This window comes from Rhineura floridana, chromosome 8 (assembly GCF_030035675.1).
Source record: "Rhineura floridana isolate rRhiFlo1 chromosome 8, rRhiFlo1.hap2, whole genome shotgun sequence".
NCBI classification, from domain to species: Eukaryota; Metazoa; Chordata; class Lepidosauria; order Squamata; family Rhineuridae; genus Rhineura; species Rhineura floridana.
Window position 1 is genome coordinate 116,487,491 of NC_084487.1, and position 15,722 is coordinate 116,503,212.

The window sequence follows — 15,722 nt, forward strand, 5'->3', positions numbered from 1 at the left end:
GTTCCTGGATCCATCTTTGTGGCTAGAGGCCCAGGTGGCTAGGAGTGCCTTTTACCAGATTTGGCTGGTAAGACAGCTGTGGCCATTTCTGGAACAGGATAGCCTGACCACTGTTGTCCATGCACAGGTAACCTTCAGGCTGGATTACTGTAAAGCACTCTATGTGGGGCTGCCCCTGAGGTTGGTCCGGAAGCTGCAGATGATGCAAAATGTGGCAGCGAGACTCCTCACTGGGGCAGGGTATCACCAACATGTCACTCCGCTGCTGAATGAATTGCACTGGCTACCTATTAGCTACTGGGCTAATAGTTACTGGTTTTGATGTACAAAGCCCTATACAGCTTGCGACTAGGATACCTGAAAGACACATGTTCAGAGGCACATGTTACCAAATTCTTCCAAGCTACACAGGAAGTGGATTGTGTTTGCCTATTTACAAATTGTGTTTGCCTTTTTACAAATTTGTAGGACAATCCAATATCTCAGAGAGGAGGTCAGGTCTCTTGCTCCCCTGGTGCATTCACTATAGCTAACTAATTTCCCTGCTTCTTAAAGTTTGATAGAAGTATCTGTTGGCTACATGTATGTTCTTAAATGGCAAGGTTTTTTTTTTTTTACCTATTAGTGGATTGCTCTTTTTTTAAAATCTGGGAGGTAAGAAATGGGATCCTTTGCAAGTTTGCTGAGAACGGATTGATCATTTGCATGCTTATTGAGTTCTGTGGGATTTACTCCCACGCAATCATGCTTTAGGATAGGTGAAACTAATCTGGGGTAGGGACAGGGAGGGGGGACGGGAAGAGAAGGGTAGGAAAGGTAGGGGTAGGGACAACAGGTGAGGGAAAGATATAGGATGAGTGGGCACTGTGCAAAGGGAAAGCCCCTTTCCTTTCCAAAAGGAAAACATTGTGAACAGTATAACTGTTCTTCAGGGTTTCCCCCACCTTTTTATTCTACTGCATGCGCACCCAAATTTAAACCAAAGCTGTCCCTCGCCACATCTACGCCAGACATTTATTCAATTTTAAACAGTCATGGTTTCCTCCAAAAAATCCTGGGAAGTGTAGTTTTTGAAGGGTGTAAAGAGTTGTTAGGTGACACCCTATTCCCCTCACAAAGCTACAATACCCAGAAGAGGGGCTGACTGTTAAACCACTCGGGCCATTAGAGCTCTATCAGGGTAACAGGAGTCTCATAACAACTCAGCACCCTTCACAAACTAGGTTTTTGGGGTCTACTCTGAGTAGAACATAGGTGAATACAACCCTGTGTTATTTCAGAATATTATTTGCTTCTTATAATAAAAATTTCAAATAGGGAAGAATGAACTAGCACTCTTGACTACTATATGTCTGTGCTGTGTGATAATACTTCCAACGCTTTGAAAATACCTTCACTTTGGCTGTAGCTGTTAACAGGATATAATCCGGGGATTCCATGGCTTCGCGCTTTTGCTGCTGGGCCGCTTGACCAATCAGCAAATTAAAATGGGTTGCCAAGTGCCGCCTCAGCAGGGTCTTGTTGGGTGGGATGTTAAGCAGCTGCGCCATGGTTTCTACATTGAAACGTGGTTCCAAAACCTGTACAGCAAAAATGGTATTTCAGAAGTGTAATCAGAATTACATTTTGATTTTCTCTAGACTAAGTAACTTTCCCAAACATTCTAAAGATCTGAAATATTAAGCAAGGGGAGTGCGTGGGGAAACACCACCACCAGTATATTAAAAAAATACTTATAATGCAGTTACCATGCCTTCTGCCTAAGAACAAATAAAATTACGAAGAGAACGTTCCAGCTCTCTGTTCCACTTGTCAACTCTTGCAGTGTATGAGGGGGCAACATTTTGCAGGTGGCCGCAGACAGGCAGACATTCAGATATTCGGGCTTCATGTATGCATATATTCACGTAATTTACACAGTCAGTGGACCCAGCTGGAGGCCACCCCCCTTCTCTCATCCTTTCCTTCCCAACTCTGACAATGTGATGGTGTAGTTAAGACTTCAATTCTTGTCAGATTGTTTGTGCCTTAATTCAGATTATCAGATTGTTTGTGCCTTAAAATCAATAGAAAGTATATGTAAAAGCTACAAAGAACCCCCCCAATTATATTCTATACTGTCTTTGTCCACTATGCTCCCAGATTGTCTGATAAAGAAATATAAAATGCCACACACTCTTACCATTAGCCCACCATGAACGCCACTTCCTCTCAAGTTAGGAGCATACTCTGCAAGGTCAACCGAACGCAACCACTCCATCACCCGATGATTGGTCCACTGTGAAACCTCCGATGGTGTGATGTTACTCTACCAATAAGAACCACATTTAACTCAGAATCAATGCACTACTCTTACTTCTTATTTTTTTAGTTCTGCAGTGAATTCAGTCTCCACGTTTCTTATTTCAAGTGACTTTTCTGTCTCAGTGTGCACCATTCTCAGCCACATTACCCAATCAGATGCTGAACTGTACCAATGTGTGTGTGTGTGTGTGAGTGAGAGAGAGAGAGAGAGAGTTTGAAGTTCCTCAAATGTAATAAAATTTAAAAAATCTGTGCAAAACTAGTATGCCAAAGTAAAATTTGTACCCAAATCTTTCGATTCCTCCCATCTGCAATTCAAAATCCTCAGCAATATTAATCATGTATCTTGCCAAACAGTGCACCAGAGTGTCATCAGGATGTGAATGACACTCCCTTCTGTTTCTCCTTATCTTCAGAATCAAGTGGAGTTGGGCAAGTGCTGGAACATTGTCTGGAGATGGTTATTGGCTTAATGAGGGTCAATAAAGAGAGCCAGTGTGGTGTAGTGGTTAAGGTGTTGGACTACAACCTGGGAGACAAGAGTTTGAATCCCCACATAGCCATGAAGCTCACTGGGTGACCTTGGGCCAGTTACTGCCTCTCAACCTCATGAAAACCCTATCTCTTTGCAAATGATATCCTTTTGATAATTAGCAATCCGTTCCAAGCAATCCCGGCCCAGCAATCTCTGCTTTCAGAATATCACAAACACATGGATCTTAAAATCAATTATGCTAAATCTGAACTTTTCTGTTTGAATACTCTTATCCGTACAGGGAGAGCCAGTGTGGTGTAGTGGTTAAGGTGCTGGACTACGACCTGGGAGACCAGGGTTCGAATCCCCACACAGCCATGAAGCTCACTGGGTGACCTTGGGCCAGTCACTGCCTCTTAGCCTCAGAGGAAGGCAATGTTAAACCACCTCTGAATACCGCTTACCATGAAAACTCTATTCATAGGGTTGCCATAAGTTGGAATCGACTTGAAGGCAGTACATTTACATTTAAAGTGAAACTGAACTGAAACAAGATGGAGTGATGATCATGTCCAGAAACTGGAAATATGGCATTTTCTGGATGGAACTGCACTGCCCTTGAAGGCACGGGTGCATAGTACTCCTGGATCCCACATTATCACTGTAATGCATTCTGTGCAGAGTTGCCCTTGAAGATGGTTCAAAAACTGCAGCTGGCACAAAATGCGTTGACCAGAATGGGTGAGTGAGGTTTTAAAGATGTTACATTGCCTGCCTATACGCCACTAGCCCCAATTCAAGGTGCTGTCTAACATATAAAGCAATAAATAACTTGGGACCCAGATTCCTGAAGGAACACTGCCTCCAGTATCAGCCTGTCTCTATATTAAGATTAATAGGAGAGGCCCACCACCCTCCTTCCTGGGGTATGGCAGAGGCCTACATTGTTCAACTTCTGGGGCCAAGTGAAAACCTGTATTCACCCAGACCTTTGTGGGGGTCCAATTATATAATAACCCTGTTTCTTGCAGCCCTAGGGTACCAAAATATAGTTTCTGGTGGGGTGACAGATGAAGCTGTAGGGCTACCTCTGGCATGGTTAGGCACAAGTTGTGTGGACCTGATGTAGAATATAGTATTTAATAAAGCGACTATGTAACTTATTCATCTACAAGATGAAATTCATGTGAAACTGCAATTCAGATCTTCATTTGGTCATTCTTCCACCTCCAAACCATCCTGCATCTGTGTCTCATATTAATGTATGACCTGAGCATCTTATATAAAAGGTAAAATGTAAAGACCTAAAAAAATGGGATTCAGGCTTTTAAAGTTCACCCGTTTACTTCCAACATCTTTCAATAAGAATGAAATACAATTTCAGAATGCTTTTGTGGTAGTTAGGAAGACTGGAGACAACATTGTTCATTTGTCTGAATGGTCTCCCACATTAAAGAATAAATTTCCAGGCAAACAGAAAATTAGTACTTCATGGAGAAGCCTAGAATGTCCATGAGCAGGGCCTCCTCATGCAGGAGCCCAATCAGATCTGCTGCTCCCCACCTTCACTTTCAAATGCTGCGGGCCAAGACGGGCTTATCATGCAATAGTTAGCACTAACATCACTTTCAGATTTTCACAGAATGCCAATGAGCAATAGTTTGCAGAAAGAATCAAACATAAAAAGGGAGGCACAAGCTGGGATATAGTCACTGTACTATTAATATTTCATTATTTATTCAATTTATATTGTGCCCTTCCTCCCGAAGGTGCCCAGGATGGCAAACCCACAAATAATAATACACTTAAAAAAAAAAACATTCTAAAAGCAGTTAAAAACATTATCTGAACTAGTGATCTAAGGGATGCCAGGAACATTGTCTTTCTAGTAGTGATGCACTGGCTTAGGAGCAGGGAAGAAAATGTTGACCCCAGTTCTAGATATTTAAAATGGAATTAGGATATTAATCCACACAACAAAGCTGACAATCAGTGATTGATGTATGGCCTACTAAGTAAAGGAAGGGATCAAAGTAGGGCAAAAATATTCTAGGAAAGTAAAAAAAAGAAAAAAGGACACACTGTCACGACATTCATTGCAATGAATCAATCTGATGGATAAGTAGCATCAGAAGTGGTTACCTCATCTGAAGGTCTCCTGCGCAGACAGTTGGGTTCAAAGTTATTTATTCTGAGGACTTGAATGGCACGTTTGATGCTAAGGTGGTGGAGGACACTCACAACTTTCAAAGACAGCAAGTCATCCTGCAGAGGTGGGTGGGTGGTGGGGAAGGACACAAAGATGAAACCAAAAACGAAGTCATGAAAAGTCTGGGAGAGCTGGCTATCAAAAGGAATGCTGCCCTCTGGACTCTCCTGAGGCCGTAAGAACATGACATCATCTCCATTAGATCAGACCAAGGATCCATCGAATCCAGCATCCTATTCTCACAGTGGGCATTCAGATGCCTGTGGGAAGGCTACAAATAGGACTTTCATGCAACAGCACTCTCCCCACCTGCGCTTCCCAGCAACTGGTATTCAGAAGCATGCTGCCTCCAACAGTGGAGGTGGAACAGAGCCATCATGGTTAGCAGCCATTCAACAGCCTTGCCCTCCATGCCCTCCAACCCCCTTTTGAAGCCATTCAAGATTGTGACCATCACAGCATCATGTGGGAGTGAATTCTGCAATTTAATTATGCGCTGTGTGAAGAAGTAATTTCTTTTGTCTGTCCTGGATCTTGCAACATTCAGCTTCATTGAATGGCCCTGAGTATTATGAGAGAGGGAGAACAATTCTATCCACTTTTGCCACAGGATGCATAATCTTATACACCCGACTTGCCGGGTTTTTTCTAAACTAAAAAGCCCTAAATGCTGTAACATTTCCCCATAGGAGTTGCTCCAACCTCTTGATCTATGGAAAAAATCAGCTCTAAAGAGAGGGAATGGATAAAAGTGGCACCACCTGGACAGAGTTCCACAAATAATGGGAAGCATGGAAGAATGGGTGGAGTTATTTTATGATAGGAGGAGAACTCTGGGGTTCCTGATGGGGTGGAGTGAGAAGAGTAAAGATCTCAGGAAGGTATACATGGAAAAAAACCAGGCACAAATGTTTGGGTGAGGAGAAAGGTCAAGACCATGGTACTCTGAATGAAAAAGCAGTTCAAAAATGACACTTGCTTACAATAGTCATGTAATGAAGCATTCGACCATCCACCTTTCCTTCATCAAATTGGGTCTTATACTGGGGTAGCCCAATATCATCCAGCCACCCTAAAAAGACAAGAAAAAAGATGCCCGTGACTATACAGTCATTATGTGGTGACTTGTGGTAACATGGAGATGGGCTTTTTCACTGATGGCATCAATGTTGTGGAATGCCCTCCCTGCTGAAATATGAAAGGCCTCATTGACAATGGCATTTCACTGGCTCCTCTTCTACCTGTTTAGGCAAGCATTCCCTTGAACTTAAAAAGCAATTAGATCAGGAAGTTTAACTGGCTTGTTTTATTATACATTTTAATTATGAATCTTTTTAATGTTTTGGTGGAACTGCTCTACGGTGTATTTTAATTTTATAATTGATTTTATATATGTAATCTGCTCAGAAGGCATTTTGACATATAAGCAGTATATAAATTAATAATAATATGCTTGAAACACCAAATGTAGCAACCACTTCACACACTGGCCTGGTTACACATCACCGTAAGCCAAACTATGACTTACCAGGACTGTGCGAACAGGCAGGCTCCCACAGAGGAACTCACAGTTGCTTTGCTCCTCCCAGGTCTTTTTTACTCCTGAACCATGCTGAGCTAAGCCAATATTTGGCTTAGTGCATTGCCTGAAGCCAGTCTCATGGTTAAGCTTCTCTACCCTACCTATGAGCTGTAGCCAAAAATAAAACTTGGCTATAGCTTGTGATTAAGGAGTGAAGAGCTTAATCAGAAGTCCTGGTTTGGGTGGCTTGCCATGATATGTGAAGCAGGCCACTGCATTTCTGATCTGTGCACATACAGATAAATCACCCATGGGTGACAAATGTGCTTAACAATGTGTGAGTGATATTGATTGTTAGGATGGAAAAGATGTTCACTGCCACATCGTGTAAGAAGCGGAACCTAGTGCCTTTGTTACCCACTCATGTGAGAACAATCATCTCTGGGTTATGAATATGTGCTCCATAACCAGCTCGGTATTGCATGTCAGTTCTGCAAGAGCATGGCAGAAGTGCACAGTGGGATGCAAGGTATAGAATTCAGTGGAGAATGGCAAATTTCATTTATTTATTTTTTAAATTAAAGGCAATACCTGACCCTTATGCTTGCAGATGTCTGTGTACATTTGCATAGACAACTGCTGTTGAAATTTCAGCAGCCAGAGGGATGGGGTGAATAGGACTGAAGTGCTTGGAGGTTGAGTTTCGGCCCCTTTCACCTCCCAATGATGGGTAAAGCCACAACTGTAGACTAGTACTGATTGCAGGATAAATTTGCAAAATCAAATCAGATTATTGTCAGGACAAGAGTTACAGTTTAAAAAATAGAGAGACAGAGAATGAATGAATACTAAAGCAATGCCAGAGTCACTACTTAGTATAACAAATGCAATTAAGTATATTATACCACTTGCAAAAGTGGCTACTTCAGCAGTTAGGCCCCTGTTGCCATTATGTAATAGATACCATCTTACGATGAATTGATCAAATTCGGCGATACTCTCAAGACTGGTATTGTTGCAATAACTTTGCCTTATGCAGGAAGGTCTATCACCACATTAATTTCATAAATTCAATGTCTCTTAGAAAGTTTCCTAAATTTTAGGAAGTGCCATGGTAAAGTGGAAATCATTTATATCACCACGGGTAATTGAGTGACAGGTGGGCATAGTTTGTAGGAAATTGCTTCATGGGCCATCTGGAGGGGTTTGGGGGGCTTCATCATGTCCTTGGGCTGCAGGTTCCCCACCCTGTCCTAAAATGTCCACTTGAAACTGTAGAAAGTTATCAGTTGAAATCTTTTAAAAGTTAAATGATGCAAACATAAAATCAGACACATTTGCTTAAAGTTATACAAAGTATAGATTCCAGCTCTTTCTGGCACAGAATGTGAGTTACTTTGGTGCACATTTCCAAACTATTTTTGTAACAGAGACTATCTACAAACATCTCTAGAACAGAACCTAAACAAAACACGCACAACATCCCCCTGCAAGCCCCAATGTGCACCCAGGGATTCCTTGCAAGTGGACGGGGGAACTCCTTGCTGGACCAGGGTCACATGGCAAAAAAAACCAAAATCAAAATTACTTGTAACCCAGTTGTAATCCAGTTTCCCATGGTTGTTCTCTTCTTCTGACCCCAACGCCTGAAGTGTGAGCTGAAGTTTTTTCCGGTGCAGTGGATGCTTTATTCCAAGTTCCTACATGTGGGACGCAAAACAAGTTTTTTAAAGGATGCTTATATTCTCTATGAAAGTCTCAGCACAGGTAATGGGTACCCTTGTCAAATATCTCTAAGGGTGAAGTTTCTGTGATAGTTGTCCATTTGCTTGTATCCCTCCCGTTGACCACAATGGAAGGAAAAGTAAAACTCCCTCCCCAAAGGGGGGTTAACTGCCACCAGCCCCACCTCCCACCCAGGCCACAGCAAATGGCAAGACTTCAATGTAGAAAAAAGAAAAAAGGGGGGGAACCCCAAGATGCTAGAAAAATATATATTTTTATTCAATAGCCCAATGTGTTTCAGCCACTATATATAGGCCTTCATCAGGGGCTGTAAATATAATAAAATAGCAGGGACAAACTGCATTAATAAACATGTACATTAAAACCATACATGATGAATCTCTGTATAATTTCTTTTTTACTTACAGTAGCTGGTGTACATCTTTCTGTGCACAAAATTGCTATCAATTCAACCACCACAAGAAAGAGTTCATTGGGTGTATTCATATACATCCTCCCAGGGGTCATATCAACGGTGGAGAGGATGTGTATGAATACACCCAATGAACTCTTTCTTGTGGTGGTTGAATTGATAGCAATTTATTTATTTATGTTTATTAATGCAGTTTGTCCCTGCTATTTTATTATATTTACAGCCCCTGATGAAGGCCTATACATAGTGGCTGAAACTCGTTGGGCTATTGAATAAAATACATATTTTTCGAGCATCTTGGGGTTCCCCCCCTTTTTTTTTCTTTTTTCTGGTTTTGGATGCTATCCACTTTCATCTGTTGGTAAGACTTCAATGTAGCAAAATTTTACATCCAAGGAATCTTCTCCTTTCCAACACCATGGTATTGACCTCCTAACTTTTCTATTGCTTCTTTTTTGGCTTCTTTATTCTGTAATAAAAACACATTTGGTTTCCATTGAAAAGCCACCTGAACTTCTACCTCCCTTTCACATTTCAATGGAGCAAGGTCTGATAGTGGTTTTTTAACAGATGCAAGCATTAGCAACAAAGATTTACTTAAAGGGGGGTGGGAGACACCAAGAATGTGTCCTCCATAACATCCGGTCTAGTGAAACAAAATGAAGCTGGGGGTAAAAGCACACACTTGTGATGGTGATACAAGGAGAATGGCGTATGTGCCTTGTGACGTATCTGCCACCCATTTCAAGGCACCCTTGCATAGCATGCATTCCAAGTGGACCGAGGCAGCAATACTTAGACTGGGCTTACCAGCAGTAGGGCTGCAAGGCACAGAAAACCCTCCTCAGGAAAGCTCACTGGTGACCTTGCAACAGCTACATTTGAAGTGAAGAGTGAAAATTGTTTGTTATCCCAGGTGAGAGTGCACAGGAATAACGTGTGCACTGTTTCTAGACTTATGCTTTAATGGTTTTAAAAAACTGCATTCCAGTCATTATTGTACATAACCTTGAGCATTTCTGTAGAAAAGTGACAGATCAATATTTTTGTTTTTCAACAAAACAGTTTGGGAAAAGCAGCTCACATATTTGAAAAAGGCATTTGTCAGTCACCCTGTATTTTCTTATGTCCAAGGTTGCTTTCACCAGCTGCTAATATTCCTGTATGGTAAGAAAGATCTATCAGTGATAGCTTCTTTCTGTGAAACAGGTACTGCATGATATTAACAAACACGACTGGGTGATCTGGCCATTACTTAACAGCACCACATTATAACTGTGGGTCAACTTGCATATACAAGAAACATACCAGATCCTTACCTTCTCTAAATCAGTCTGCGAAGCTTGCAAGAGAGTTTGACCAGAAAGTATCCAGTGTTTGCCATGACCTATATAAGAACCCAAGCCCTGCTCATGAAGCCAGTTGCAAACTTGCTCCTTTGTCCATTTAGCAAATGGCATGTCCAAATCACTAAAATGAAATTCAGAATTGATATGTTAGAGACACAAGATACATATAGAGCAAGGGTCTTAAACTTTTCACCCCCAGGGCCCAGTTGAGATGGGTGAAGGTTACTGAGGCCCACCAGAAAATAATGGTGGTGCAGGGCAGAGCCAGTCACAAAACGGTGGCAGACAGAGGCAGAGTTTGGCATAATCAACTGGCAGTTACTGACATCATTTTCGACTGATATCTAATCCATCTTTGGATGCTCTGCTGCAGCATTTTCCTTGTGTCAAGATGTTCCATAGCTCAGCTTTCCTCAAGCTCAGAACAGACACTTGCCCAGGATGTGTTATGACTCGGCTTACCAACGAGTCAGAATTTGCGGATCTAGAGGCTCAAAGTGGAGAAGGCTTTTCCTTTTCTGTTTTTTTCTTCTCATCCTCGAATGCCTCTCAAAGTATTTTCACTCATGTCCTGTAATTTCTTATCTCATTCCCCATTCATACTCAACTTGTATGGCATCTCAGTAACTGATCAAACCAGGGGATTCTTTGATTCAGCCAATATCAGTACAGTAGGGCCCCACTCATACGGCAGGTTCCGTTCTAGACCCCCGCCGAAAAGAGAAAACCGCCAGAAAGTGGGGCCCTACTCAGCTGGAGCGAGCGAGCTCCCCGCTCTACAGATGATTGCGCGATGACAGCGATCAGCTGGACAGTGCGATCAGCTGGAGCGCGGGGAGCTTGCACACTCCAGCTGATCCCTGTCAAGGATCCCACCGTATTAGCTGAACACCGACAAGTGGGGCCGTACTGTAATTTAACAACTGATTATGCTTTTATGTGTTAAAACAGACCTGGAGAAATGTACACTCATCATAATCCCCCAAAGCACAAGAAAGTCTCTCCCCCAAGATATTTAGGAGAACTGTTTAAAATGCCCCGAAGTTAAAATACTTTCCCACTTGGTTGCTTGCCATCCTTTCACCTTGTGCACAATCCGTTTCCTCCAAGTGCGTACATCAACATGATAGAAAGGGCAAAAAGAAGAGGAGTATTTGCTATGCTAATCTCAGTATTTGTGTCTTACTTATTGGTTTTCCCAAGATCTCTCGACCAGCCTAATCGTGGTCCTGCAGTTGCTCTTGTTCCTCCTCTTTTGAATTCAGTCTCTGTCATGTCATCTGGATTAAATGTGGTGGACTGGCTTCTTCTGAGTCTAACCAAAGGCCAGGAGAGGACAGGGGAGAGATAAAAGGAGCATACAATTAGCAGCATAAAGTGTGTAAGAAGAGCCCTTCTGGATCACACTGAAGGTCCATCGAGCACATCCTGTCTCACACAGAAGACAAGTAGATGCTTCCAGAAAGGTCACAAAGGCCATAGCAATGCATTACTTATAAATCTATTTATTTATTGAAACAATGTATATGCCATCACTGTTTCTAAGTGATACATAGATGAGATAGCGGTCAGAGTAATGAACAAACCCACAATATACCATTAAGCTTTCCAACCGTATTTTTCTGCCGCCAACATTTTTTTGAACAACAGAAGAAATGAACTTTGTCATGGAGGGTAAAATGAGATCCAACTGTTGGCATTGCTTACAGAGCGATCCAACTCAGGGGAAGCCGGCGTAAGTTGTGCTGGAGCAAGAGAAGCTGGCGTAAAGTTCCACTGCATCCAACTGCCATTCAGGAGTCTCTGGGTTGACTGAATGCCGTCTCAGCCGAGAACTGCATGCAGGGACCAGAAAGTATGAGCCTGGTCTCCCAAATACCCCTACCGGGCAGTAAGCCCTCTCCAATGACATCTACTGCAATTATTTTCTTAGCCTTTTTCCTGGCGTAACTGTTGCCTGGACTGGGACCTGCAGGAGTGCTCCAAGCACGAATTGGATGTGGCCCAAGTCCCCTCCCCTTGGCCCCTCCCCTGACATGCCCTTTCCCCGGGTCTTACGCCAGCTCCACTTACGCTGGTCTCAGCTAAACTGGCTGGAATCCACCGCCTCCAACTCCCCTCAGCCCAGCATACTTGCGAGTTGGATTGCACCCTTGGTTAATATAAACTTTCATTTTATGTTGTTGTTGTTATATGCCTTCAAATCAATTCCATTCATGAATTGTATGCTACAGAACAGCCCAAAACCATTTAACAATAAAAACCATCAACAATAAAACAAATTAAACCATTTCATATATGAAAACAACTTCAAATCCAATACAGATACAGCAGTACCAGCACCTTAAACTTAACCTGGTAGCTAACTGGCAACCCTTGCAATTCTTTTAGCAGCATTGTAACACAATGGCAATAGTCTGCCCTTGTAAAGTCGAGCCGCTGCATTTTGTGCTAACAGCAGCTTCCAGGCAAACCTCAGGGTCAGCCCCACATATAGTACACTGCAGTAGTACAAACTGGAGGTTACCAGCATATGGATAACAGTGCTCAGGCCATCCTGGTTTGGAAACAACCATGGCTGTGATTCAGGGCAGACATAACACTGAGAATCTTTTAACTGTGCTTAAAAGGTGGGGGAGTGGGTTTCCCCCGCTCCTTTCTCTGGGGCAAATTTATTTCCCAACTTTATCAATGTTATCCGGGTTCCTGCTTAACCAATGGTTGCAGCTGGTTAACAAACCATGAGGAAACCTGGTTAATATTAACTGCTGTTAATGTCAATGCTGATGCAACATTTAACTGTGGCTATGAAGAGTGGGCAGGATATTCACGCCAAATAGGAAGAGGCCTGGGGCAGGAACCATGCAATCTCATGGCCCACTCCCTATCCCCAAATCATGGTTAAGAAATTCCTAGTGTTATATTCACACCAGCCTCAGAGGGGAAATCTGGCCTGGCATACAAACTCTACTTATTATATTGACAGATGGAGTTATCAAAGTTATATCCCAGTTACCTTCCAAACAACTTCTTGATTCCTCTTGTTTTCTTTTTGGAGTCAGGAGAAGGTGGAGTCAGAGGACCATCTTCTGTACCTTTCGGTCGAGGTGGCAAGCCAGCCAAATCTAGGTGGTCTGCAGATCCTTCTTCTGTCTCAGCTATTTAACAAAAGCAAACCTCAATTAATTGTACACCAGTCTGTAGCTCTTAAATTGGATTCACTTTAAGTTTCCATTTCTAATTTAGCTAAACCTTGGCTAAAAGTCAAGTGGGTGGAAAGGGAGACAGTTTCATTGTGCATTCCTATGGCACTCATGAAATATAATTCAATTAAATAACTTCTTAATACACTAATACCTATTATCTCTGTTAGGGCTGGCCTTCATCCAAACTCCCTTTATTGCAAATACGTATAATATACCAAATATCGTTCTGAGGCAAACTTGTGGTAAAAATGTGTATAGTTTTCTGTGGTGGTCTGGAAGACAAAGGCTACCACAGCAACTGTGCTGTCAGTCCCTCATATATCTGACAAAAGTCCAGGAATAAGGAGATACAATGAATGTGGACAGGCATTAAATGGTAATTGCCAGCAATTAAGAGTACAACACCATATGTGCAAGGGATTGATAAACTGTGCAACTGTGAAAAGAAATTATGTTTTGGATGTTCACTGCAAAAACAAGAGTGTTCTAAGGAGTCAGTGCATTCTTGGAAATTGTGTGCCAATTTTGGGTAGATAGTTGTAGTGTAGTAGTCAGATGGTATATATATATTTATATGTTACTTGAACATGGGCCTGGACACAACCAGTCTATGTGATCTGCACCATACTAAATGTTAGGCTTTGTCCGATTTTTGCAATTTCTATTAATCGTAATTTTCCTAAGCTAAGATCTGCCACATCATCATAATCATCATCTACTTATATAGTGTCATCAAATGCACATGGCACTGTACATGGAACAATAAAAACCAGTCCCTGCCAAAAATCTGTGGCCAGGAGTGCTTATGTCCAGCTTAGTCTGGTTCGCCAGCTACGGCTGTCCCTGGACTGTCGCAGCCTGGCCTCAATTGTCCATGCTCTATGCCCTTCGACTTGGGACTACTATAATGCATTCTATGGGGGGCTGCCCTTGAAGATGGTCCAGAGGCTGCAGCTACAGCAGAATGCAGCTACTAGGTTGGTGAATAGGACACCCCAATGGGATGTGTTACCAGTCCCGAAAGCTCTGCATTGACCGCCAGTGAGCTACCAAGCCCAATTCAAGATGCTTGTACTCTGGTATCCCAGTACCTAATGGAGTGATTCCCCCAGTATTAACCAAATTGGGCCCTATTGGCACTGTTGCCTTTGACTGCTGTATGGTTGGCACTGACCTGTGACAGAGACTTCTTGGTGATGGTTCTCTGTTTGTGAAATGCTGTCCCTAGTGAGGTGCATCTGAACCCCTCATTATTGGCTTTCAGGAGAAATTTAAAGACATACCTGCTCATGCAGGCACTTCATGACTGAGGGATGCTGGCCATGGCAACTTTAAAATTAGTAACTGTGAGGGTATGTGGTTAGTTTAAAATATTTCAAGATGGTTTAAAATTGTTTTAAATATGTTTTTTTTAAAACTGGTATTGTTTTAAAATGTTGATGTTTGCCACTCTGGGCTCCTTCAGAGGAAGGGTGAGACACAAAATAAATAAATAAGGTAAGCATACTTTGCTCTACAGTCATTTCAGAAATATGCAAAGCAAATTTCCATGGCTGAATGGGAACACAAGAATCTAGGCAACAGTTTCAGGCGTCCTGAAAAGCTTTTTTTATTATTATTACGAAGGTATTTATATACCACTTAATTATTGAAGTTTCAAAGCTAAGAATAATTGCACATTGGCTCAGGAAGCAAGCTAACTTGTGCAGATTCTGTTATGTGAAAAAGTGCCTTCAAGTCGTGGCATATTTTGACTCTTGCACTCTTTACAGCAGTTGAAACTAGCTGCTAATGGTTTCACATAAAGTTGAAAATACTACTGCCTGCTGTTTCCCCCCCTAAAAAATAACACCTGTAGAGTCTGCAATGTGAGAAGCAATGAGTCAGAATTTATTGTTTGGCCAAGTACAAAAGGTTAATAAAATTTTGTGTTCCATTTTATTCAATAGCATCAACACCAGGAATCTGGGAAAATTGAAAACATATACATTCTGCTTTTTTTTATTTTAAGTGTACACAGCTTTCTTTTTTTAAAGAAAGGTTGTTATTACATTTGTATCACACCATTCCTCCCAAAAGGAGCCTAGTTGGAGGAAGCAGTGAATGGTTGTTACCCCACCAAGTCATACTCAGAGTAATCCATTGATTTTAATGACTAAGTATGACTAATGTTTGATATCACCCAATATACCCTAAACCTATGCTTGAGTTCCACAGAACATTATCAGAGTTCATCAACGAGGAGACCATTAATGAACAGAAGCCCACAGTTAACACACCTTCTTTGCAAAATGGATTTGCAAGACTTGTAGGAAATATTCTAGAGTGCATCCTCAGTTTACATGGGGCAATAGCAAAGCCTGGCTGGTACCTGCATAAAGCAAGAGTGCAGCCTAGAACAGATCCAAGAATCTTCTACACTACAACACAGGGTTTCCTTGATAGGAGCATAGGTGCTCCTCAAAAGACAAATCAATATGGAAAGGGTTCAATGAAGGC

The 15,722-nt window shown here is 42.0% G+C and overlaps 1 protein-coding gene across 15 annotated transcripts in view; it reads right to left on the reverse strand.

Annotated features, from left to right (window-relative positions):
* The window catches only part of PPFIBP1 (PPFIA binding protein 1), a 181,114-nt gene that overhangs the window by 8,688 nt on the left and 156,704 nt on the right, over positions 1–15,722 (reverse strand). For all 15 annotated transcript variants that reach the window (XM_061582182.1, XM_061582181.1, XM_061582180.1 and 12 more), the window contains 8 exons: positions 13,034–13,175; positions 11,204–11,332; positions 9,988–10,138; positions 8,099–8,210; positions 5,972–6,060; positions 4,922–5,044; positions 2,183–2,308; positions 1,392–1,580 (listed from right to left, as the gene is read on the reverse strand). In XM_061582182.1, coding sequence (XP_061438166.1) covers positions 1,392–1,580; positions 2,183–2,308; positions 4,922–5,044; positions 5,972–6,060; positions 8,099–8,210; positions 9,988–10,138; positions 11,204–11,332; positions 13,034–13,175 — 1,061 coding nt within the window. The remainder of the gene's footprint in view (positions 1–1,391; positions 1,581–2,182; positions 2,309–4,921; positions 5,045–5,971; positions 6,061–8,098; positions 8,211–9,987; positions 10,139–11,203; positions 11,333–13,033; positions 13,176–15,722) is intronic.